Source organism: Macaca nemestrina, chromosome 10 (genome assembly GCF_043159975.1).
Source record: "Macaca nemestrina isolate mMacNem1 chromosome 10, mMacNem.hap1, whole genome shotgun sequence".
In the NCBI taxonomy this organism is placed as follows: domain Eukaryota; kingdom Metazoa; phylum Chordata; class Mammalia; order Primates; family Cercopithecidae; genus Macaca; species Macaca nemestrina.
The window spans coordinates 91,633,924-91,660,001 of record NC_092134.1 but is presented as its reverse complement, the minus strand read 5'-3'; the positions used below and the strand labels follow the sequence as shown (position 1 = coordinate 91,660,001).

At 38.1% G+C, this 26,078-nt stretch overlaps 1 protein-coding gene and 1 pseudogene across 8 annotated transcripts in view; both read right to left on the bottom strand.

The window, feature by feature from the left end:
* LOC105470129 (glucoside xylosyltransferase 1) overlaps nt 1-26,078 on the bottom strand; it is a 141,982-nt gene that overhangs the window by 61,937 nt on the left and 53,967 nt on the right. For 7 of the 8 annotated variants that reach the window (XM_011721908.3, XM_011721909.3, XM_071071866.1 and 4 more), the window contains one exon: nt 18,076-24,237. In XM_011721908.3, coding sequence (XP_011720210.2) covers nt 24,076-24,237 — 162 coding nt within the window. In that variant the 3' untranslated portion in view covers nt 18,076-24,075. Of the gene's footprint in view, nt 1-964; nt 1,070-18,075; nt 24,238-26,078 lie in introns of those variants that run through there. The other variant, XR_011609227.1, reaches the window with a different exon arrangement.
* LOC105470178 (ATP synthase subunit C lysine N-methyltransferase pseudogene) lies at nt 3,914-9,558 on the bottom strand (annotated as a pseudogene).

Below are 26,078 nucleotides of genomic sequence, written 5' to 3'. Positions count from 1 at the left end.
TTGCATTTCCTAGTTTTTAAAAGAATAACTGTGGATTAACTAAGCTGAAATGACTACAGACAGAAAAATATCTATTTACATTACGACAATTGAGTAGCAACCCATTCTTAAACAAGAACCCTGGTAGCAATGAATGGGACACAGACTGCCTGGCATTCATATGAGAACCTTCTCTTCAATGTAAGCAGCCCGAAGTACTCAATTTATTCCCTGAGATGAGTAAGGAATCTCTGAAATACTGTGGATTTTTGTTAAAAAAGGAAAGAGACAGAATTATACAGTTTCAGACTTTTGATTCACTTTCACATTTCTTTACTGAGTCTTTTCCCACCCTGGCAAGGCAGATATATAAATCTTAGTTTTACAAGGAGAGGGACTGACACATAGGACAAATAGGAGTCAACTGAAGAATTTATAATACAAATGTTTTGTGCTTAATGTTTTTCTAAAAACCATTCCAAATAAAGATTAAGGTATTTGTGAACATATAAAAATTCTGTATGTTTTTGGTCAGTCTTGGCAAGGAAGTGGTTGTCAAGGATTTTTTGTTTGTTTGCTTTCACAAAGCAGACTGATTTATCTGCAGGCAAAGTGGGCAAGTGTTTAGAATAATTGATATTTTATAAAGTATTCATAATTAATAATTATTATAAATTAACTTCGTAGACAACATTTTGGCACAAAAAGTTGGCAAATGATCAGCAGACTTGACAATTATTTAAAAATGAACATTGTAGCAAATGAATCTGTTGTGTGCAGCATATAATTACAGCACTGTAGATAAGGTGCTAAGCTATCAAAAGGAAAAGTATGCTCTAAATTGGCCTCCTGGAGCATGAGGGTAGTGAGAAGTACATTACAGCACTCTAATAAATTACTTATGTCACCAGCTTGGGCAACATAGTGTGACTTCATCTCTACAAAAAAAAAAAAATTTTAATTAGCTGGGCATAATGGCACACACCTGTAGTCCCAGCTATTCAGGAGGCTGAATGGGATCACTTGAGCGAGGTCAAGGCTGAGCTGAAATCATACCACTGTATTCCAGCCTGGGTGACACTGTGAAACCCTGTCTCGGGAAAAAAAAAAAAAAAATTACCTATGTCAAATGGGCAAATACTAATATAAAAGTCAAGAGAAATTCTCTTTAAAAATAAAAGTTAAATAATTCTTCCAGTAATTAACTACATTTCCCCAAACAAGACAATATAGCAAAGGGGAAAATAGAAAAACAAAAGGATGCATGTTTGATGTTCTGAGGTTAAGAATAAGACCACTAGGCCAGGTGCGATGGCTCATGCCTATAATCCCAACATTTTGGAAGCCCGAGGAGGGCAGATCACCTGAGGTCAGGAGTTTGAGACCAGCCTGACCAACATGGTGAAACTCCATCTCTACTAAAAATACAAAAATTAGCTGGGCGTGGTGGCAGGTGTCTGTAATCCCAGCTACTCTGGAGGCTGAGGCAGGGAGAATCGCTTGAACCTTGTAGGGGGCGAAGGTTGCAGTGAGCTGAGATCACGCCATTGCACTCCAGCCTGGGTGACAGAGTGAGACTCTGTCTCAAAAAAAGAAAAAAAAAAAAAGAATAAGACCACTGAAGTCTGGTCTTGCCACTTATTGTCTTAGGCAAAATATATGTTTCTATCACTCAGTGTTCTCATCTATAAACTGAGGATAGTACTATCTAACCCATAGTACTACCATAAATATTTGATGAGCTAATTAACATAAAGCAAAAAGCATCATACATACTGCTCAATAAGTATGAACCATTGGAAAAAGCTTATCTCCTTTAATAAACTGATATGTGTGGGGTAGGAAAAGGGACTTTATGGAAGATAGAGCTTAAAATAGCCAGAAATTAGCTAAATGAGTCTTTTGCACATTTTTAAGCTAATATGCTAATTAGCATCACTACACATTAGATAGTAAATTGAGAAGAACAGATAGAAAAGAGAATTAAAACTCCTTATGTTAAAAACAGCAACAAATTGTTGAATTAAACATAGTAAGTTGAACTCACATATTTACCTTTGCGTCTTCACTAACTTCCACTAAAATGAAAGTGTGATGGTTAATTTTATGTGTCAACTTGGGTGGGCTAAGTAATGTCCAGATAGCTAGTAAAACATTATATCTGTGTGTGCCTGTGAGGGTGTTTCTGAAAGAGGTTAGCATTTGAATCAGTAGAATGAGTAAGGAAAATTGCCTTCAGCAATGTGGATGGCCAGGATCCAATCCATTAAGGGCTCAAATGGGGGGGAAAAAAAAAAAAAAGAAATGTAGAGGAAAGGCAAATTCTCTCTTCTTGAGCTGGGACATCCATTTTCTCTTGCTTTTAGACAATGGAGCTCCCAATTCTCAGGTCTTCAGCCTCGGACTAAATTGCACCACTGGCTCCAGGTTCTCCAGCTTGCAGAGGGCAAGTGATGGCACTTCTCAGCCTCCGTTATTGTGTAAGCTAATTGCCATAATAAATTTCCTTATATATAATCCCTATTGGTTCTGTCTCTCTGGAGAACTCTGATAAACACGGATAGTAAAAGAGGAAAGACATAAACCCACACGAACAAAGAAAACTGGAAAAGAGATAAATGCAGCAACAAAAATTTGAAAACTGGAAAGCAAATGAAGAAGTTATTATCCTCTTCTCTGCCTAAATGTAAGCAGGCAATGGAGAAATCCCAGAAACAAGCTATTTGAATTTCTAAAATCCTGGGGAAATATCAGGAATTGAAGCCCAAGGTGCCACTGAAAGTAAGGGAACTGCTAGACTTAATGCATGAGAATTAGCTGAAAGTTCATATAAGATGCTGCTAGACCACAGCCATCTTTTTCACCCCTCCTCTCCCTTCACCCCCCACCCCGCCCCCCGACTCCCACACCTGCCCTCCACCCTTTGCCACCATGCAACACCATTCCTCCACTACGGCAGAGCCTGGAGTTTAACTGGTTAGAGTTTGACCAAAAAGACTGAATTTGGGTACACTGTGCTTCACAGAGAATGACAGGTATTCTACCAAAAAAAGGTGGGGGTAGTTTAAGTGAAAGGCAACAATCCCTTTCCCCTACTTAGATTCCAAAATATGGCAGTCAGTTTCAAACCACATAAACAAGAGTTTCTTAGGAATCTGACCATTACCCTCCACCCCCCAAAAAATACTTATACATAAGAGAGTCAGGGGCTCCCAATAAAACAGCACAAATAGATTACTGTGTTATAGAGTCTATCAGGTGATAAATCCCACCCATGCATAGAGTTTCCCATCAGCTTTTAGTTAGCTGGATATTAAATATGAGAAGATAGTCAAGAATCATCAGTCAGAAATATTCAATCTAACATGAAAGACAGAGGTCAAAACAAAGAATAAAAAGAAACTGTGACTGAGCTAATACAAAATCATTAATATCCGTGGAGAGATAAGAGTGCATCTTTAAAACAAGAACAATATGCTATTAAAAAGGACATTCAGAGAACAACAACAAAAAAAACTATTCTTGGAAATTAAAAATATGAAAACAAATGAAAAACTCAGTAGAGGCCAGGGGCAGTAACTCATGCCTGTAAACCCAGCACTTTAGGAGGCCGAGGCAGGCAGATCACCTGAGGTCAGGAGTTCAAGACCAGCTTGGCCAACATGTTGAAACCCCATCTCTACTAAAAATACAAAAATTAGATGGGTGTGGTGGTGCACACCTGTAGTCCTAGCTACTCAGGAGGCTGAGGCAGGAGAATTGCTTAAACCTGGGAGGCGGGGGTTGCAGTGAGCCGAGATTGTGCCACTGCATTCCAGCCTGGGCAGCAGAGTGAGACTCTGTCCCAAAAAGAATGGGGGGAAAAAAAAAAAAAAAAACTCAATAGAAGTTTGGAGGTAGGAGAGAAATGATAGGTATATTAGAGAACTAGTCCAGGCTATGAAATGTTTGAAAAATACATGTTCCAGAAAGAGAGATAAAAGGTGAAAGGATTCAAGACAATTTCCCAGAAATAAAGGATCAAATGTCAAATGTCCAAATCAAAAGAGTTTTTTAAGTACCCAGCACAATGAAGGAGAAAAGGCTCATCCCCATGTTCATCATCATGAAATTTCAGAATTCCAGGGAGAATTACACAGCAGAATGAAGACATCCAGGAAGAAAATACTTTAATGGTTTCCAGAAAGACAGGCCATATACAAGAGTTCAAGAATCAGAGTTCCATCAGACATCTCAATAATAATATTAACAATTTAGAAGACAACAGAACATATGCCTTCCAAATTTAAAGGCCAGTTGCTGTCCAAATTAGAATTCTATACACAGCCAAATTATTCAAAAGGGGAACTCTAGAACACATTTAGTTTAGATGTGCAAGATAGGACATTAATTGTTGCCCTGCAATATCTTTCTTCTTCTTTCTGTCCTCCTCCTCCTTCTTCTTTTTATTCTTCTTCTTCTTCTCCTTCTCCTTTGCCTTCTGCAGTAAACATGACAAATTCTATCTGGACCCTTGAACATCCAGAATATGTAAAAATTTTCCAACTTCCTCTGCAGCTAGATGTGTCCATGTGACTAAGTTCTTGGGCCAAAAGTATGTAAGTAGAAGTAATTGATGGTACTCCCCAAAAGTTTTATTAAAAGCTAAAAGCAGGCCCTTTTCCTTCCCTTTTTTCCTCCATAGCTAAAAAGGAAATGGTAGATGGAACCAGAATGGCATTCTTATACTACTGGTGGAAGCCATTTGTTAGGAATGACAAAGAGCAGGCTAAAAGGAGATTGAGTCCCTGATAATAATAGAACTTCCAAATCAGCTTTGACTACATTTATGTGAGAGAATAAGCTCCTATCTTCTTTTTTCTCATTTAAAAGAAAATTATCAAATTGATCATATTTTTATAAGTTTAAAGATGTGACCATCTTACTTTATTACATCTCCATTAAGATAGTTCAGTATTTAGGTTACAGGTATATGACTGGGAGTTCAATTCTCTTTTGTGATAAGCATGGATTATTTGAGCTATCATTCAATATTCATTTTTCAGAAACATGAAGCTTGTTGACTCATATTCACATTCACATTTGCTACTTTTTAAAATCATTTCTCGGGGCCAGGCGCGATGGGTCATACCTATAATCCCAGGACTTTGGGAGGCCTAGGTGGGTGGATCACTTGGGCTTAGGAGTTTGAGACCAGCCTGGGCAACATGGTGAAATCCCATCTCTATCAAAAATACAAAACATTAGCCGGGTATGGTGGCACACACCTATGGTCCCAGCTACTCAGGAGGCTGAGATGGGAGGATTGCTTGAGCCAGGGAGGCGGAAGTTGCTGTGAGCCAAGATCACACCACTGCATTCCAGCCTGGGTGACAGAGTGAGATCCCCTCTCAAAAAAAAAAGAAAATCATTTCTCCTCATCTGTGGCATTAAGCCATATTGCTTATAATATGAAGAGCTGTTGACATCTTTCCTACCCATAAACATGACCATATGACCATCACTTACTCATATTTTCATGCATCCAAGTGCATAAAAAGGCAGTAAGTACATTTCTTAGAATATACAATTAAAAGCAGATTTTAAATCTACCTGTTTTTCTTAACTTCTGTTTGTTTTCTCCCACAGTTAAGGAAAGTAATAATAATTTTTCATTTCATTCTAATCACACTAGTAATTTTTTACACTAATACAGTGTGTAATACATTCCCACTGTATTAATCTGTTTTCACACAACCATGAAGAAATACCCGAGACTGGGTAATTTATGAAGGAAAGAGGTTTAATTGACTCACAGTTCCGAATTGCTGGGGAGGCCTCAGGAAACTTACAATCACAGCAGAAGGCAAAGAAGAAGTAGGCACCTTTTTCACAGGGTGGCAGCGCAGAGTGAGTGCAAGCAGGGGAAATGCCAGACACATACAAAACCATCAGATCTCGTGAGACTCACTTATTACCATGAGAACAGCATGAGGGAAACCTCCCCCATGATCCAATTACCTCCTTGACACATGGGGATTATTGAGGCTACAATTCAAGGTGAGATTTGGGTGGGAACACAAAGCCAAACCATGTCACACACCAAAGACAAGTATGCTCTGGTGCACAGCTGTTAAGTTTCCATGAAATCAGGGAAGACCATGAACATTTCAGAAGAGCACTCTTACTAAAGCTTATATTTGAATGACTGGCTGGAAATGCATCGATGTTCAGGGCTTCACCTGATCTAAAAGTGCACAGGTCATATGCCCACACTGTGTCTATCCCCTCCCCGGTGACATGGTCTACGGACCAGTGGGGGAAAGGGAACTGGCAAGCAATGACTCTGGCATCATCCTCAAGTTCAAGTTTCTTCTCCAACTGCAGCATCATCTGAGAAGCACACCAAAAATAACAGTGTTTGAGTACTATGAAAAAGTAACTGCCCACAAATCTGAAATATAAAATTTGGCAGAGTCATGCACACTTTCTTGCCAAGCATGATACTTGGAATACCAAACTAGCCACTGATTTAATTCACAACCAACTGCTGTGAATCTTTGCTTTGCAGCTGCTATTACTGTGTTATTAATGTGTCCATCGCCATTACCAATGTCTACCAGGGATCCTCCTCTGCATAGCAACATTTTCACATTTTTGATCTGCTTTGTAGTTGCAGGTACAAAAGGCAAACAGACTTCTCAGAGGATTGGTGCTATAAATGGCATAGCTACAGCATACAGCCACGAGAGTCCCATTTCTTCAAACTGTTGGCTTCAAAAGTCGAAGGTAGAATATTTCTTGACTGACTTTCTTTTTTAAGTGTTTCTAGGGATGTGCTCCCCTTCCCTCTTTTGGGAGTTTCTATCTTCTTTACGCCACCATTATTTTGGGTTTCTGTCACTGTAGTCAACCTTATCCTGGCTAATCCTACCTAATGTATAAGTTTATGAAGGTTTTCTTTGTAAATTATTAAGTTCTATAAATATGGATATATATATAACATATTTGTTGATTGCATTATTTAAATCTTCTGTATACATCTGTTTTGTCTTCTTGATATGCAAATTATGAAACAAGTTTATTAAAGTGACACTATGATGGTGGCTTTATCAATTTCTTATATTTCGGGGGAGATTTTTATGTGTGTATACAAAACCATTATAAACTAGCCCTTTGCCACATTTTAAACTTTGAGTTTTGATTTTTTCTGATAATACTACATTTGGCTTCTTCCGTTTTTATTTTTCTGCTGTGTCTTTCCCCACTTGCTTATTTTCAAACTTCAGTTGTCACTTGCTTGAGTATTGCAGAATTGATCTCAGAGGATTCTGAAGGTTGTTTTTTTTTTGTTTTTTTTGTTTTGTTTTGTTTTGTTTTTTTGAGATGGAGTCTCGCTCTGTCGCCCAGGCTGGAGTGTAGTGGCATGGTCTCAGCTCACTGCCAGCTCTGCTTCCCGGGTTCACGCCATTCTCCTGCCTCAGCCTCCCGGGTAGCGGGGACTGCAGGTGCCCGCCACCATGCCCGGCTATTTTTTGGTATTTTTAGTGGAGACGGGTTTCACCATGTTAGCCAGGATGGTTTCGATCTCCTGATCTGGTGATCCGCCCGCCTTGGCCTCCCAAAGTGCTGGGATTACAGGTGTGAGACACCGCGCCCAGCCAGACAGATTTTTTTTGAGGGATGCTAGACCTGGGAAATTGCCATTAGCCTCATCACTCTCATGGTAAGCATTCAGAAAATGTTGGGATCATTTTGCCTCTGATTTATGCGCAGTTATATAGCTCAGTTCTCTAGAATAGTCAGGTTACAAGGCAATAGGCAGAGGTTGTAAAAAGGAGATGAAAATCCTGTGAGAATGGTAAGGTGAGATTCCCTTGTGTAGCAGAATCTTCACTTAGTGCTGTTGGTAATAAACACAACTCTGTTTCCCTATGGAAATCTTTGGAGACTGGCAAGTCCACACCACCATTAGGTAGCATGTTATGTCATATCCTGACTTTGTGGAATTGAGTCCATAAGTTTCCATATTCTTTCCTATAAAAAACATTATATCCTTTAATAACATTGGAATTTTTTCCACCAATCACATCATCATTTTGTTATGAAAGTCACCAGGTATGTCTTTTGCAGAGAACATGAAGCTAATTGCTGGATTTTTTTTTTCCTATAGTATGACCACATAGTTACCATATCATTTAAAAAATATCTTGCTCATTATTGGACAGCTCTGTTGAGATCTTTAATATGTTCTGATAAAGTATATGTTACTTCTCATCCATCACATTGAACATTTCTACGTGCCAGGTATGTATCAGTAATAAAACAGAAAAAAAATAAATTCCTGTTTATACTATGGTGAATCGGGGGAAAAGATGTTGACTAACAGAAAGACAATAAACATGGTAAATAAATATGTTATATGTTAGAAGCTGATAAGTACTATGAAGGAAAAAAAAGAGCAAGGTGAGAAGTGAGACATATAGTCTCAAATTGCAACTGTACATTAGTAGTCAGGATAAATGTTTTCGTGATTGTTGTGTAATGAACTACCCCAAGACTTTAATGGCTCAAAGCAACAACCATTTTATTATATCACATGATTTTGTGGGTAAGGAATTTGGCTAGGGCTTAACTGTGCAATTCTTCTGTTCTGCCTGGTGTCAACTGGTAGCTAGGCTGGGCTGCAAAATCCAACATGACTTCACTGGTCCAAGAGGGTTCAAGTTGACTTTACTCACATGCCTGGACTTGACAGGGAGGACCAGAAGCCTAGGTTCAACTGGGACCCTCTCCTTCCTCCATGGAGCGTCAGGATGTCTCCAGGTGGTTTCTAAGCAAGGTATCAGACTTCTTACAAGGAAACTGAGGATTCTAAGAGTCCCAGGTGGAAACTGCTAGTCTCAAAGCTAAGTCTGCCAAACTCTGTTGGTCCAAGCAGTCATACACCATCCATTATTCAAGGGGATGGGATATGGATTTTTACCTTGATAGGAGAAATGTCAAAAATTTTGTGGCTATGCCTTTATCTAGCAGGAATCATTAGGAAATGACATTTCACTAAAGACTTGAAGAAGATGAGAGAATTGGCCAGGGGATATTTGGGAGAATAGAGTTGCAGAGAGAAAACAACAGGGCAACATTCCCTAGTCAATAGTGTGTCAGGCATTTCAATGTGACTGAAATAGAATGTGCAGGGGAAGAATATTAAATGGAATATGAGAGAGAACGGGGAGGGGATGGACTTCCAGCAGATCCTGCGAGTCTTGTAGCCATTTAAGGACTTTGGATTTTACCATGAGTGAATGGTGGATCACTGAGAATTGAACAGAGGTGTGACATATGACTTACCTTTTAAAAGGATTATTCTAGCTGATATGTTAATAGTCTGTTGCAGTAATTTAAGCAAGAGATCACACTTGCTTAGACAAGCATAGTAGAAACAGAGGTAGTGATGAGTGATTGGATTCTGGATTTATTAACAATTTGAAGATTGATATAGGATTTTTAATGGCTTGAATGTGGAATGTATATGATCAAGGGAAAAGTAAAAAATGATTACAAAGATTTTAGCCATACCTGGCTGGGTGCATGGGTCATGCTTGCAATCCCAGCACGTTGGGAGGCCAAGGTGGGCAGATCATTTGAGGTCAGGAGTTTGAGACCAGCCTGACCAACATGGTAAAACCCCGTCTCTAAAAAAAATACAAAAAAATTAGCCTGGCATGGTGTCGCATTCCTATAGTCTCACCTACTCGGGAGGCTGAGGCAGGAGAAGCGCTTCAACACAGGAGGTGAAGGTTGCAGTGAGCCCAGATCACGCCACTGCACTCCAGCCTGGGTGATAGAGACAGACTCATTCTCAAAAAAAAAAAAAAAAAAAATTAGCTGTAGCAGCTGGAAGAATTAATTTACAATCATCTAAATAAAGAAAATTCCAGATAGAGTAAGTTTAAGAGAAAAATTGAGGATTCTGTTTTGGACATGTTAAATTTGGGATGGATGTTAGCTATCCTAGGAGAGATGTCAGGAACAAGGAAGACAGAAGGGTGTGGAATTTGGAAGACACTCTTGACTGATGATATTAAAAATATGATAGATGGTCCATGTTTTTAAAGGCATAGACTGGATGAGATCACAGAGAGGCTGTGGTATATTTCAGCATTAAGAGGGTAGAAGAAAATGGAATATCAGAATAGAGACGAAAAGAAGTATTGAATGAGGAAAGAGGAAAACAAAGAGTGTGATGAAATGGGGAGTCAAATCAAGAAAGTATTTCAATGAAAAAAGTGCCTCATCAAATTATGTCAAACTCTGCTCACAGGTCAAATAAGAGAATTAGCAATTGGATATTGGAATCAACAGCACACATGTCATAGGTGACCTTGACAAGAGAGGAACTGGGGACAAAGAATATGGATAACTCTTTCAAAGAATTTTGCTGGGAAAAATTCAGCAGAGTGGAAAAAACTGCAAGGTAAGAGAAAGAGGGAAGAATTGATGGACAATGTTTTTGAATAAACAGAGCGCTTGAGTCTAGGGCAAAATGAAGAAAACGGCTTTAGATGGGAGCTGTAGTAACATAGGGAAGATATAATCTATGGGTGCAGACTCAGGAACATTGGTTTTAATAGATCTAATGCTAGGAATATGTGAAAATTCTAATTGTTGAAAGAAGAAACAATGGTGTCAGCTGAATATGAGGATAGAGGAAGAGGTGCTGCTTGGTTTGAAGAGAAAGGGGAAGGTGTAAACTATCATAGGAAAATGGGAGACTCAATAGATCAGGGAGTGGTATGGTTTGACTCTTGTGTCCCCACCCAAATCTCATCTCGAATTGTAATCCCCACGTGCCAAAGGAGGGACCTATAATCCTCATGTATCAAGGGAGGAAAGTGATTGGATCATGGGGCAGTTTCCCCCATCCGGTTCTCATCATGGTGAGTTCTTATGAGATCTGAAGGTTTTATAAGTGTTTGACCGTTCTTCCTTCATGCTCTCTCTCCTGCCACCTTCTGCAGAAGGTACCTGCTTCCCCTTCCACCATGACCGTAAGTTTCCTGAGGCCTCCCCAGCCATGCAGAACTGTGAATTAAACCTCTTTCCTTTATAAAGTACCCAGTCTCAGGGAAGTTCTTTATAGCAGTGTGAAAACAGATTAAAACAGGGAGATATACAGCATAACTGCTGGCAACATTAAGAGCCCCTTGAGGTTGCAAACTACAAAAAAAATCCTAAGCCCTCCATCAACTGAATGGATACTTACCTTGGCCAAGGGGACCCCAGAAAAGCCTTAAAACAGTTCCCAGCTAAGATGGGACAGGAAGTTGGACATACCTCATTATACCCTCTCCCTTTCGCAGTTTAGACACAATTGACCAGCATTAGTAAAATAGAGATCATGAGACTGACAGAACAGACTCTTTATGGCAAAAAGATACCAAATTATAAAGAGGACCTAAGGCCACGTCACAAGGGTTAAGTCATGCACTCCATATTTACAAGAATAAACTATGTTCTAATGACCACAAGGTTTTTTTCTCTAGCAGCTAAACAAGCACTGGCCTTGATAAGCAATATTAAAACAGTTGCAGCTCATCCATTGCCAGACACTGACTGAACCCGTTCCACCAGCCATAACCACTGCTTTTATCAAACAGGAGACAATTTCAGAAATTTTCTCCATGTAAAAAGACGACCAACTGGACCATGGGCTGGTTCTGGATGGTTTAGAGAGGCTGCGCACTTGCATGCCTTCATGTCCTGAAAAGACCTTAAGCCCCCACCCCAACGTGAACATGGACCACATATTACATGTATGTTCAATAAAAAATGTCTCAGGACGACCTTCATGAACATTCATAGCTCCTCCAGTAATTTGAATACATATGTTTAGCCAACTGTTTGGCAAAAAGCTCTTACCCCAACCCCACCTTCTTTGAAGAGCTTGTCTCTGATCTTGGCCTGAGGCATGCTTCCCAGCCTGTAGGATGGCAACTGTAATCCTTTACAGAAAATAAAAGTCTTCTTTTTTTTAAATTATATATTGTGTGGGGTTTTTTTTTTTTATGTTTATAAGGTTCATGGCCATGAATTTAAAGTAGGACCAGTAAGCAGTTTTGTTTTTCCTTCAGCCATCTTCAGCTACACTAGTGCAGATAAAGAATAGATGTAGAGTTGGATTTAACCAAGGTTGTGGTTTTGCCAAAGTACTATGACGAAGTGAGAGAGGGCAAAGTTGAGGGCATATGCATGTAAATAATTTTTGTTGTTGTTGTTGTTGTTTGAGACAGGATCTTGCTGTGTCACCCAGGAGGCTGGAGTGCAGTGGTGCAATCTCAGATCTCGGCTCACTGAAGCCTCAACCTCCCGGGTTCAAGCGATTCTCCCACCTCGGCCCCCTGAGTAGCTGAGGCTACAGGTCTATGCCACCATGCCCAGCTAATTGTTTTGTATTTTTTTGTAGAGATGGGGTTTCACCATGTTGCCCAGGCTGGTCTCAAACTCCTGAGCTAAGGTGTTCCGCCCACTTTGGCCTCTCAAAGTGCTGGGATTACAGGTGTGAGCCGCCACGCCCAGGCACAAGTAAATAATTATAATGATCAAATAGCATGTAATTTGGCAAGAAAGGGAAGAGAGGAGGACATCAAGTGGACAAGGGGCAGTGAAAAGTGGTAGATGAGTAGACTGGAATCCCCATGGAATAGGAAAACTGTTAAAGTCAGGATACTAGAGGAAGTGAACTGGAAAGGAAGGTGGAGGAGGTGGTGATCAGTGAGATGTACAAGTCCAAAATTATAAAGAGGTTGAAGCAGTTGTAATGACAAAGTTAGACTGTGACTATGAGTGTTGAGGTAGGGTCAGGAAGAGTTTAAGGTGTTTAAAATATCATTTATGTATTTATTGAAATCACCTAGAATATGAAAGTAGTAGTTTTGGTAAGATTAACGAGTCAGACTCTAAAATGATCATGAAATGAGAGGGAATGGGTGATAGAATGAAGGTCTCCTGATCCCACCGTATCTGCTGTTGCTGTATCTGTTGACAGGTTTTTCTCTCTTATCAACAGACTAAACATAGGCATTTTGCAACTTATGTACTTTTTCCCTACTGGAAGAAAATTTCAATTCTGGAGATCTGCAGTCGTTATCAAAATCCTGAGGCTCTCCTATGTCTCCTGATGTTTCATATGTCGTTCACAAAGGCCCAGACTTCCTGTTCTCGGAATGCACCCCAGTTCTATAAGGAATATCTTCAGCCTCAGAACAGTCACCTGATTCATTGGCTCTGGAGCCTACTTTCATCAGAAGATCCATCCTATTTTCTCATAGTACAAACTTCTCTCACCAACAGCCACTTCCATTACCCTGAAGTCAAAAGCAGGAAGAGATAAGACACCTGCTCAGTTTGCTTATCACCAGCAATGCCATGGTAAAGTTGTAAGCACAACAGGCATGTTTACTAGATTAATGCATTAGGAAGACCATTCTGGTTACATTTTGGAAAACAGCTTAGAGGAGCAAGAATGGAGGCAGGGAGACAAACTAAGTAGCTGTGGCCATAATCTAAGTTAAGAGACAGCTTACCTAGATTGATCTAGGCTGGTGGCTGTGGAAGCAGGATAAAGACATTCCAAATTAATTCTGGTTTCCAGAACTCATGTTAATCTTTCTCATCTGGGCATTTGCAGTTAAATCTTCTGCTTAGAAAATTCTTCCTCATTGTTCAATTTCCACTTATGAGTAAGAACACAAGATCTTTGATTTTCTGTTCCTGTGTTTAGTTTGCTGAGAATGATGGTTTCCAGCTTCATCAATGTTCCCACAAAGGACATGAATTCATCCTTTTTTATGGCTATATAGTATTCCATGGTGTATATGTGCCACATTTTCTTTATCCAGTCTATCATTGATGGGCATTTCGGTTGGTTCCAAGTCTTTGCTATCGCGAATAGTGCTGCAATAAGCATACATGTGCATGTGTCTTTATAAAATGATTTATAATATTTTGGGTATATACCCAGTAACGGGATTGCTGGGTCAAATGGTATTTCAGGTTCTAGATCCTTGAGGAATCGCCACACTTTCTTCCACAATGGTTGAACACATGGACACATGGAGGGGAACCTCACACACAGGATCCTGTCATGGGGTGGTGGGGTATGGGAGGGATAGCATTAGGAGAAATTCCTAATGTAGATGACGGGTTGATGGGTGCAGCAAACCACCATGGCACATGTATACCTATGTAACAAAACTTCACGTTCTGCACATGTATCCCTGAACCTAAAGCATAAATACATACATACATACATAAAGTTCTTCCTCACCCTTCTTGCCTAGCCCTTACTTTTCCTTTAGATTTCAGTACAGATGTGATTTTCTCTGGGAAACATTTCTTACGCCTCAAGAGCAGCTTGACTTCCCTGTGTGGCTATCGCCTCCTGTGCTTATCTGTATCAAATCACATCTTGCAATTATTATTTACCCATATCCCAGTTTCTCAACAGTGGCATTGACATTCTGGATTAGGTAATTCTTAGTTGTGGGGGACTGTCCAATGAATAAGATGTTTAGCAGCATTCCTGGCTTCTACCCACTATATGCCAGTAGTACTCACTCTTTTCCTTCCTCCCACCTGTATAGTTGTGTTTGTGACAATCATGTCTCCAAACATTGTCTTATGTCCCCTGGGAGCCAAAACTGCCTCCAGGTGAGAACCACTGACCTAGAAAAATGTATCATTTTCTAACCATTTCCCTATCTCTGGACATTTAGGTTGTTCCCATGTTCATTACAGATTTGAGATTAATGTTATGTGCATGAATCATCAATGATTCCAAAAAGTGAACTAAGAGAGTACATAAAACATACCAACCTTACATTTCCATCTATAGTTCCTGCACAGTAGATTCACTGTAACTTTTCAGTACTGAGCTTACATTAAAAAATACAAGCTCCACTCATTACAATTTTTAAAAAATGAAACTCTTCTGGTTTATTTCACAATCAATGAGGATGGGCATCTTCTGAAGCATTTTACTTAATGTTTTTGTTTTTTAAATGGCTAGAGTTCAAACTCTTCCAAATTCACAAAAAAGATTCTAACACTTCTCGATTAAAATTCAAATGTTAGTGTTTACCATGTACAGTACTGTCGTCAGGGTAATAAGTGACAGATACTACGGTAAAAACAGAAATGGTGTCTGCTTTGAGACTTTACATTCTAGAGAGGCATAGTCCAATATGATAGCCACCAGCCACAAGTGGACATTGAACACTTGAACTGTGGCAAGTTCAAATTGAGAAGTGCACTGTAAATGAAAAATATGTGCTTGGTATGGGGAAAAAATATGAAATACCTTATTTTATACTGACATGTCCATGTATTTTAGATACACTGGGTTAAATAAAATACGTTTCTGGAATTTTGAATACACATATATATTTTTTACATATTAAAAATATCTTTTAACCATTCAAGTGACTCTCTTAATATTTTTAAATGTTAAAGAACAGTGGACAAAGACACATTTGGTGGTCAATTTTTAATTTTTTCTTTCTATCTATCTATCTATCTATTTAAAAAGAGACAAGATCTCACTCTGTTGCCCAGGCTGGAGTTCAATGGCATGATCACAGCTCACTGCAGCCTCAAACTCCTGGGCTTAAGCAATCCTCCTGCCCCAGCCTCCAGAGTAGCTGGGATTACAGGTGCAAGTCACCATACCCAGCTCATTTAAAACTTTTTTTATAGAGATGGGATCTCACTTTGCTGCCCAGGCTAGTCTCAAACTCCTAGTCTCAAGCAATCCTCCTGCCTCAGCCTCCTAATGTGCTTGGGATTACAGGCATGAGCCACCACATCCAGACCACAAATAGTTTTTAAACTGTTCAAAATATTTTAAAAATATATATGGAAAAGAACGTTGAAGTAACATTTATCAGCCACACCAGTTTCACAAAATCAAGTATTGCTACCTACTAGGTTGGTGCAAAAGTAACTGCGGTTTTTGCCATTAAACATTAAAATGGCAAAATAAAAAAATAACTTTTGCACTAACCTATTGGTATGTATCAAACTGTAGAAAAGTTCACTTTTAATTTTAAAAAATTTAACATTTGATACTTACACTACAGTTTTACTCTGATGTTCCTTAAGTTAAATCAAATTTAAGCAAAAAATGAGAAACTGGTTCGTTTCTACTTCCCCTATCAAGTTAACTCATTTACTTACACTTTTGTACTTCAGAAATCTGTGTAGTACTCTATTTAAGGACACTACTATACAATAATCACAGCTATGAAGAAGAGTGAGGTGGATCTAATGTATTAAGATGTCACAGATGATGTGAAAAAAGGCAAATTATGCAACAGTGCATAAAGCAGAAACCATTTTACAGCCACATTTTTGTGTTCCTGTATGTACACGTACATAACACAAGACTGGGAAGATACCCAAATGTCTTAGTTGTAGATGGTGAGGAAGTTCCTTCATATTTCACATAATATACTTTTAACTCTTCTGTATTTTTTTATTGTTTCAATTGGAACTTTTAATTTACAAAAAGAATTTTAAAAACATGACAAAGATTGCAAATACATTTTCATCACAAATTTAAAGGGACTTTTAAACTCTCCTCAGAAGCCATCATCACCTCCAGTCTTTTGAAACCTTTTATGATTGCGACAAAAAAAGTATAAAAATTAAAATATACAAAACTGAAAACTGATCGATTGTAACATTATAGAGACTTATTTTCTATTAAATTTTCTTTAGTACACATGATTCTCATCTTAGTTGAGACAAAGTCTGACTCTGTAGCCCAGGCTGGAGTGCAGTGGCATGATCTCGGCTCACTGCAACCTCTGCCTCCTGGGTTCAAGCAATTCTCTGGCCTCAGCCTCCCAAGTAGCTGGGACTACGGACGTGTGCCACCACCCACACTGGGCTAATTTTTGTATTTTATGTACACAGGGGAGGGAGGTCTCACTATGATGCCCAGGCTGGTCTCGAACTCCAGGGCTCAAGTGATCCTCCCACCTCAAACCCCTCAAAGTCCTGGAATTACAGGTTTGAGCCACCTTGCCTGGCCTTACAGCTACCTTTTTTGGTTTGTTTTTTTTTTTTGGGAGGGGGGCAGAGTCTTGCTCTGTCGCCAGGCTGGAGTGCAGTGGCATGATCTCAGCTCACTGCAACCTCTGCCTTCCAGGTTCAAGCTATTCCCCTGCCTCAGCCTCCCGAGTAGCTGGGACTATAGGCACATGCCACCACACCTGGCTAATCTTCTGTATTTTAGTAGACATGGGATTTCAACATGTTGGCCAGGATGGTCTTGATCTCCTGACTTGAGATCCGCCCGCCTCAGCCTCCCAGAGTGCTGGGATTACAGGCATGAGCCACCATGCCCAGCCTACAGAGACTTTTAAAAGCAAAACTAGTTTCTGTGACGGAAAAGGGTGCTCTTCTCTAGATGTGAAATTTGATCCACCTGAAAATTATAGGAAATACTTGGGTCAGTAAAACAACACATGGTCTGTTGCCCACCGAACAGCTATGTTCCAAACTCCCTATAAACTCCTACCCCATCAACTTTATCCAGAACCTGGAAGTTGTTCCCCTTTGTCTGAGCAGCTATTCATCAAGGGGAGGTCATTTTTAATTTCAAGGGCAAATCTTCATGGTCAGAGCCAATCATAGGAGCTTTATTCCCTTTGAAAAGTGATTGCTTTGGAGATAATGCACATTGCTGTGGCCATGAGAGCAAGTGAATGGGGGCTGGAGAAACCTTCCTCTTATAAAAAAGAAAAAAATATATATGTATGTGTATATGTATGTATGTATGTGTGTATATATATATATATATATATTTCAGCCTCTTATCATCCACCACCTGGAACCTTTGTGGTCACTTTGGAGCCGTAAGGGGAGACATCAGACTCACTTGGTGAGAGTGGCAATGAAAGGCAGAAGGTACTAAGGCTCTTGATGACACTGTTCAGCTGCTGAATTAGCCAATCCGGGAACCGCCCTCCACCTAGACTCCTGGTTCTCAAGCACCTCAATCCCAAAGATTCTACAATTGTTTTTGATTGCTAAAATAATCCAGACACATAATTTAAGGAAATAAAATGTTTATTGAGTAAATGTTTATTTAGTAACAGCAACACATCGTTCCTCAAGAAGAGGATGAACTGAAAACTCCTCTAAGGCAGGATGAAGCAACTTTCCATTATTCTTAGTTTAGACCAGAATCTGTAATTTTATATTCTCCTTTAAAAACTGTCAAAATACACCAAATAGAGGAAAATGTTCACAGTATACCAAAACATTTTAAGATAAAGAGCAGTGTAAGAGTAGTATTCTCTACATATCACAGTATACAATGATGCCTTCCTGCAGCTTTAGAACTATTACTACTCAAAATATTAATACATTTATGCAAAATGATTGGGAAAACTGAAATACCTGCAACCTTTTCCAGTTTCTGACTTGAGGAATAGGTGCAAACCACCATCCTCTTCATAGACCTTCTGTTACAGCATCCATCAAAAACCATTGGTAGAGCTCTCAAATATTGATGACAACGCATGTGATGCATGTGTGCTCTGCTAAGTTTTGAACAGATAACATATTCTACAGCAATGCTCAAGCCCTGGATTATTTTTGCCTGACAAAATAATATTCCAATATTCCCTGAAGTTTTATAAAAAGGTTGAAAATGGCTATTTTTCATAGTCAAAGCCAATTTCCTTTATTTTTTGAGACAGAGTCTCACTCTGTCACCCAGGCTGGAGTGCAACAGTGCAATCTTGGCTCATGCAGCCTCAAACTCTTGCACTCAAGCAATCCTCCTGCCTCACCTTAACGTGTAGCTAGGACCGCAGGCACATGGCACCACACCTGGATAATTTTTTAATTTTTTAACTTTTTTGTAGAGATGGGGTCTCACTTTGTCACCTAGGGTGGTCTCAAACTCCTGGGCTCAAGCAATCCTTCCTCGGCCTCCCAAAGTGCTGGGATTACACGCATGAGCCACCACACCCAGCCAATTTACTTTTTAATAGACTATACTGCTGCATTATCTTCACGATTTTTTACAAGAGGTTGCTATAGTGTGCTATGTGTGTAAATATTCAGATTCTGTATATAAACTAAATATAATCAAAGGCTCCAAATCAGTTCTTCAGTTTGATATTTAAATGTCTGACCAGGGACCTTCCAAATAGTATTCACAGTATTAATGAGGAGAGAAATTTTCATTTCTATTTTTTCTTATCTTTTTCAAAGTCCCATTAAACATTTGAAATTACTGGTAGAAATGAGGTGATAATAAATATTTTCTATTTAAAAGTCTGACATTGATATGCAATCCATTTTAAACTGTTACATCCAATATGCTATTCTGTTTTTCTCATTAGTCTTTAATTGCTAAATATTTGAATAACATATTTGTTTTTTAAAAAAAGAATTTTCTTGTACCATTTTTAGATTTCTGTCTTAAGTTTATATAATTTTGTAAAACCTAGTTTCACGTTTAATGAATTAAGAAACAACAACATCAGAACAGTTTAGCCAGACTTTAATAGGCAAAAAAGGGTTGCTTTGGCATTGTATAAAAGAATAACTGTTATAATACAAATCTTTATTTAATCTACTTTATTAAATATTAAAATGCAATAAGGCAATTATTGTTTTAAGACATTTGAAACTGCATTTAATAAATGGGTAACTGGCCCCACACCTGACATACTGCACCCCTACTTTTCTTCTCTACTCTAAGGAACCAAAAAAATTATTTTAAGAAACAAATCAGTGGCCTTCCTAAAAACATCTCAAAGAAGTTCTGATTACTGCTAAGGTATTTGTTAAATACAAATATGTGAAAAATAAGACAACGAATAATATCTTTTAAGGTATTTCTGCTGTCTTTTGTCCTCTTATATCTACTCAGAATGGTTCAACTGAAAGTATCCTGACTGAGGAATAAATCGGTGTAATTTATTGTTTAATTTGCCATCCAAGGTTGGGCAGTGATTCCCAAACCTGGCCTCTCATCAGTATCATCTGGGAAAACTGCTGCAACACATTCCTGGGCCACCTTCAGACCTAATGAAGCAGTCCCCTCCACTTCCAACCTCCACTGGGGAATATGTAGTTAGTCTTGCAGTCTAACACTTGGGATAGATAAAACAATAAAGCTAAAAAGGAAGATACTTGTATTTCCACAGGTCCTAGCTCACAAACTGGGATCCAGTAAAAAATAAAACATAAAAATAATAAAAATTTTAAAATAAAAAACACACACACACACACACAAAATGTTGAATTGGGACTAAATGATCAGTAAGTTGGGTGATTGGGAGACAACTCTAGTACTAACAAACCAAATACAGCAGGTCCTGCTGCCCCATTCCATGGAAGTCAGCACCTTTCCTGACCCCAGAGAGCCTAGGCAAGCAAACAAACGGATGTAGCATGAGGGCTACAACTCAAAAAGTAAATGTTTCCACACCATTTCTCTCCATCTCTACTTCTCAATTTTCCATACACGCATTCCATCTTTTCTCTTCCTCTGCCCTTTGCCATTCCCATTCTTACTCCTTTCTCTTTCCTCACCCCTTTTCTCACTTCCTCTCTTTTCCTTCTTTTTTGATTTAGTTACATCATTCTTTTCTTCTCTACTTTCTCTTCCTGAAAAACTCTTCCTTACATAAAATAAACAAATTCATACTGGAGATATGTCAGAAAACATTCAGCCTGAGTAAACTGAACGCTCTGTACAGAAAACAACAGAACAAAACAGAACTTCAAAAGTAACACTGGTGTGGCCTAACATAAGCCACAAAGAATGCTTCCAAATCCATTATCTCTTCTGAGTCTCATCTTGTGAGGTTTGAAGGGTACACTGATTGTACTTTAAAACCTAAGGCACAGAGAAGGTTAAATAACATGCCTGAGTAACTAAGAAGAGAATCCAGATCTAGTTCACAATCTGGTCTTCTTTTCACTATACCAATAACATCTGACTGGAGGCAAGATGAGAGAGCAATGAGTAAGCACTATTATTATTTCAGGGCCTTAAAACCCTTATATATTATGAACTACTCTTCATTAGAAAAAAGTATGCACTTTCTTAAAGCGTAAATCACAATATATATTTTTAAAGGTTTCCCAAGTTCTTTTCTACTTCACACAAATGAAGTCTGACTGCATTTTAAAGGCATCCCACTTTGGTAATACTGTAGCCCAGAGATAGTTCTGAGGTCAAAATACATAGACTCAAATAATAAATCATGTAATTTATATAAACTGCATAGATATATGTTTTATGAAAGACCATTTATATGAAAATGGAATACATTCTCTAAGTTGTCCATCTATAATTCAACCTCTCATCAACTCCAAGAACTGCATTTCTTTAGAATTCAAAAGAAGAATTACCTTGTCTAAAGATAAATTCAGAAAATTCATTTAAAAATTATTATACACATTTTGTGATACCTTTAATTTTAGGTAGAAACAGTACCTAAAAGAGAGCTTTCACTATTAATTCAATTTATGGTAAAACGATCAATTAGGTCAGGTCTAAAGAAACCAGATGAAGAACCTTCCAACTGATCCACCATGTAGAGTGTGTGACAGTGTAAATAATCCACACCATGAGTGAGACCACAGCGTACAGTCCAGTTGGATTCAACTGTGACCACGCTCTATACAAGTCCCAATCAACTAGAGCCCATGGGGCTGAGATTCTCCGTTCACTGAGGAAATTAAATCTTATCAAACTTACTAATATAAATTCATATCTTGTCATTAACCCCAAATGCTTCCTCTAATATTTCAAAATCACATTTATAATCTACCAACTGTGCCAAGAATTGTGGTATCCTAACTTCAAGTTGGCAAAATAATTTCCAGTGGTTCCCAAAGTAGCTAACATCAAAGTTGTCTGAGGTGATTGTTAAAAACAAAATCATCATGTGACTTATATTCTGTACCCTGATTCTAACAAACCAACTAGAAGATGGCATATTTGAGATAATCAGGGAAATTTGGCTATGAGATGAAGCCGAAGGACTGCTGCTGCTTTTGTTAGGTGTGATATCATGGTATCTACTTAAAGTGTTCACAGCAGTGAAATAACACGATGTCTGGGATTTTAAGATACTTAAGCAAAGAAAAAAATGACGACGCAAACATGGTAAGATAGTGGTAAGTGTCAGATCTGGATGTTGAGTTATCAATGCACTATTCTAGTTTTGTATAATTTTTAAATCTCTTCATTAGAAACTTTTTTACAGACTCCATCCTAGATACAGCATGCCACAGTCTCCAAAGTCCTAGCTCAGGAATCTACTCTTAAGCTCCCAACAAGAATCTTATATAGTCAGGCAGGCAATGATCTACTTGAGGACTATTAGAAAAGATCTAATACATACCCTCCAAACTTTACATTTTTAGTATTCTCATTTTCTACTCAGTACGCTCAATTTCACAGTTTCTTATATCCACCACGGCATTCTGCCAAGGAACTACAACTTGTGTTCTCTAAACCCATCTGTTCTAAGAATGCTGGGCTGGTTATCAACTTCTAATGCACCTTGCTTAAACTTTCCTCTCTCAATTTGCCCCTGACTGAACTGCAGACGACAGAACAACTGTACTAACCATCTCTTTCTGCACATTCCATGTCTCCACAGAGGTCACTGTGTCTTCACAAAACTAACTGCCACGATTTTCACTGGTGATATTTTTCCTTCATGATTTTCGATTTTCTACTTGAGCATTAAAATATCAGAGAGAAAAAGAAGATAACCATATAGATAATCATGCTGTTGGTAAAATAAGATATGTGCCCCAGCATAGTATATGCTAAGTATTCAGAATCTATATTTATATTAGATAACAGGTCAAGAATGCCAAAGAAACAATATTTTTCTCAAGATTTAAAAAAAAATTAACTGTCTTAAGTGACACTCAAAAAAGGAAGATATGCACATCAACCCAATTAAAAACACATTTTCTATAGGTGGATGTAACAATCTTAATCCAAATCATCCACTTAAGTTGTTTAACTTACTTAAAGTAAGGCTCTAGATATTTGCTTCTTCAAAAGTATCTTGCAAGGCCATTATGAGGTAGAAGACAAGTTTAAATGGACCACATTTTTCTACTCCATTGTAACTAAAATTACTACTCACAGAAAGTATATAGCTTATGTATTTTGGTCCATCACATTTTCCACCATCATATGAGTATACTCTTAAGGTTCTCACTTTTTCATCAGCATAATACATTTTGCTTCCAGAATGCCCAGTAAAGCTGACGTTTTTCATTTAAAGTGATTTAAAACAAATTCCCAAATATCTATTTAACAATCTTAAATCTGAGTTTTGGCAAGACAGTTTAATGCATACAAAATGAAACACTACATTTCCCGCTCGCTCGCTCTCTCACACAAATGCGCACACACAGATTAAAACCCCAAAGTTTTCAGTATTTTTCCTCTACCTTACACAGTTCAATTTTTAACATGCAGCTTACTTATAATCTAAAAATAATTTTAAACATGATTGTCATAAAAATATTTTAAAACAGAGATGAAATGTATAAAGGCACACATAGATTGTCAATGGTTACATCAGTTACGTCACATTTCTTTAGAAACAGAACTGTTTCTGCTCCTGTAAACAAACTTTTTTCTCACACATTTAAAGTGAGGTTAGTGCTGACATAAAATTATTGCTCTACTCACAGTCTGAGTGTTTGCACTGTTTGAGGTACATTTTCTCCATCTACACACCCCTACCACTCTTGAGAGTATGAGTCAACAGAAGTCTGCAGGTTAAAACCATTCAATAATATTTTCATCAATACTGGAATGATAGTTACATTACAAAATATCAGAGATAAAAAATGTTTCATTGTTGAGGCCCAAGATTTTAACTTATTCTTCATTACCTGAAAATACTGCTCATTTAACTTCTTTAGGGAAAAAAAATTATTCTGGAGATGAATAATTCCTTCCTGAATACTTCATCCAAGACGATTCCTTCACACTTATCCTCTGATTCTTTGTTGTTTTCATTCATTTGATTTAGCAGTCACCAAGAATCACTTTTCCTTTGGTGATGTGGCATAACGATCTCTTACACTTTTTGCTAGTTGTTTGATAAATATTTTGTAAATTTTTCCACAGTATGTATGCACTGTTTTTTGTAGTTCCAGTTCTAAAGGTTTTAATAAGGAACGGATGTTGTCATCTTCAAAAGAGCACTAGAGAAAGAAAATTTTAAAAAATAAAAAATTTAAAAGGCAAAAGTACGTATACAAATTCAATTATTTTCCAAACTTCTTCAATCAGTTTAATATGAACGATCTCCATTTAACGTCTCACAGAAATTAGATGTTTAACAAATATTTTCAATAAATTAAACAGAACTATTATCTCCCATTAAAGAAAGACAGCCATGGTAAATCTCCGGGGGAATCCAGGAGAACGTGCACAAGGGCAGAGAAGACTCTGAAATACTGGTTAAGAAGACAACCAAAAGCCCTACAAGTATCTGGGCGAAACTAATAAAAGCTAGACTGGCTAAAAGAAGAGCTTGACCACACACCACACCCACGTCCCACCTTTTAAAAACCACTCTGGTAATAATACTGCTGAGGCTGGAATTGAAGGAAATGAAGTAGAGGCATATGGCAGGAGGAATGCAAGATGATAACACAGTTCAGCATTTCCCACAGAACCCTAACTGCACAGAAAGATCCCAACAATAAACACATTCGAAAACCGCTAAATATTAGGCACTCCTCATGGGGATTCAGACTGGCACAGGCAAAAGTCTAAAAACTAAAACAGAAAATAAATCTGTTGAGTGTTGTTTGACTGTTTGTCCCAAGATATATTTTTGGCTAGAGTCCTTCTCTTACTATAAAATATACTAGTATCAAGAAATATATTTTGGAAAAGGCTGTGGTACTAAAGTGGAAATAATGTGTAATCTTTGTATCTTCAACCAGGTATTTTGTGATTTAGTATTTTCAACTAGGTATATTTTCAATTAGAAAGATGGATGGGGCTTAAAAATAGAACATTTTACATGGAAGTTGAAGTTGGTGAAAAATGCAAAATCACAAAGGAAATTCAGAACCAGAAATCTCCCAGGTTATCCCTAAGGTTCACTAGCACGCTGAGGGAGAGGAAATGAAAGCATCACCCCAAGCACAATTAGTGAGTCTGCAGGAAGCTGCAGTCAATCTATGGAGAAGAGGATGAACTTGGATGTTTGTTTAAAACATGGGTTTTGTCACTGTAGAGATGCAAAGAGATCCTAAACTTTGACATCTTTTGAGCAAGAAAAATCGTAAGTATTAACTGCATAAAACCATCACCCTTGGAGTGATTTTTAAAAATCAATCACACATACTCCAGATAAACGTCTAAAATTGTTTTGAAGATAAAATTTTTAAAAAGAGGCGGGGAAACTTAGCCAGGAACAATGTCATGAAAATAACAATAGCACATAGAGTGCTTGCTACCTACATGCCAGGCACCATTCTAAGAGTTGTATATGTATTAACACATTTAAGCCTCACAATAACTTTACAATATAGGTAATATTATCTCCATCTGACAATGAAACAACTAAGACAAGGAGAGAGGATTTTCTCACAGTTATAAATCCAGTAAGTGGTTAAGCCAGGATTCTGTCCCAGCAGTCTAGCTCCAAAAGTCCATGCACTTAATTAACCACCAGACAGCACTACTTATCCAAACATTAAGCAAACAACATCATGCCAACTCAGTTAAAAAATCCTGTTGAAGGATGAAAGCTCAGTGAATGGTGGAAATCTGGGGAAAGTGCTGTACTGTAAATAGATACACAAATTTGTTTGGGTTAAAAGTGTAGCCAGGCTGAAGAAGGTAAACTTCATCAAGTGATACTGTCAAGAAATAGTTCAACGTGTACAAAAAACACATGAACAACTGGTTGAGTGGCGGAAAATTACGGGAAGCCCAAACTACTGTGATCATTATTTTTACTATATAATAAAGTGAAAACACCATGAAAGCATTTAAGAATAGAGGAAGACTATTGATTCCCAGGAGT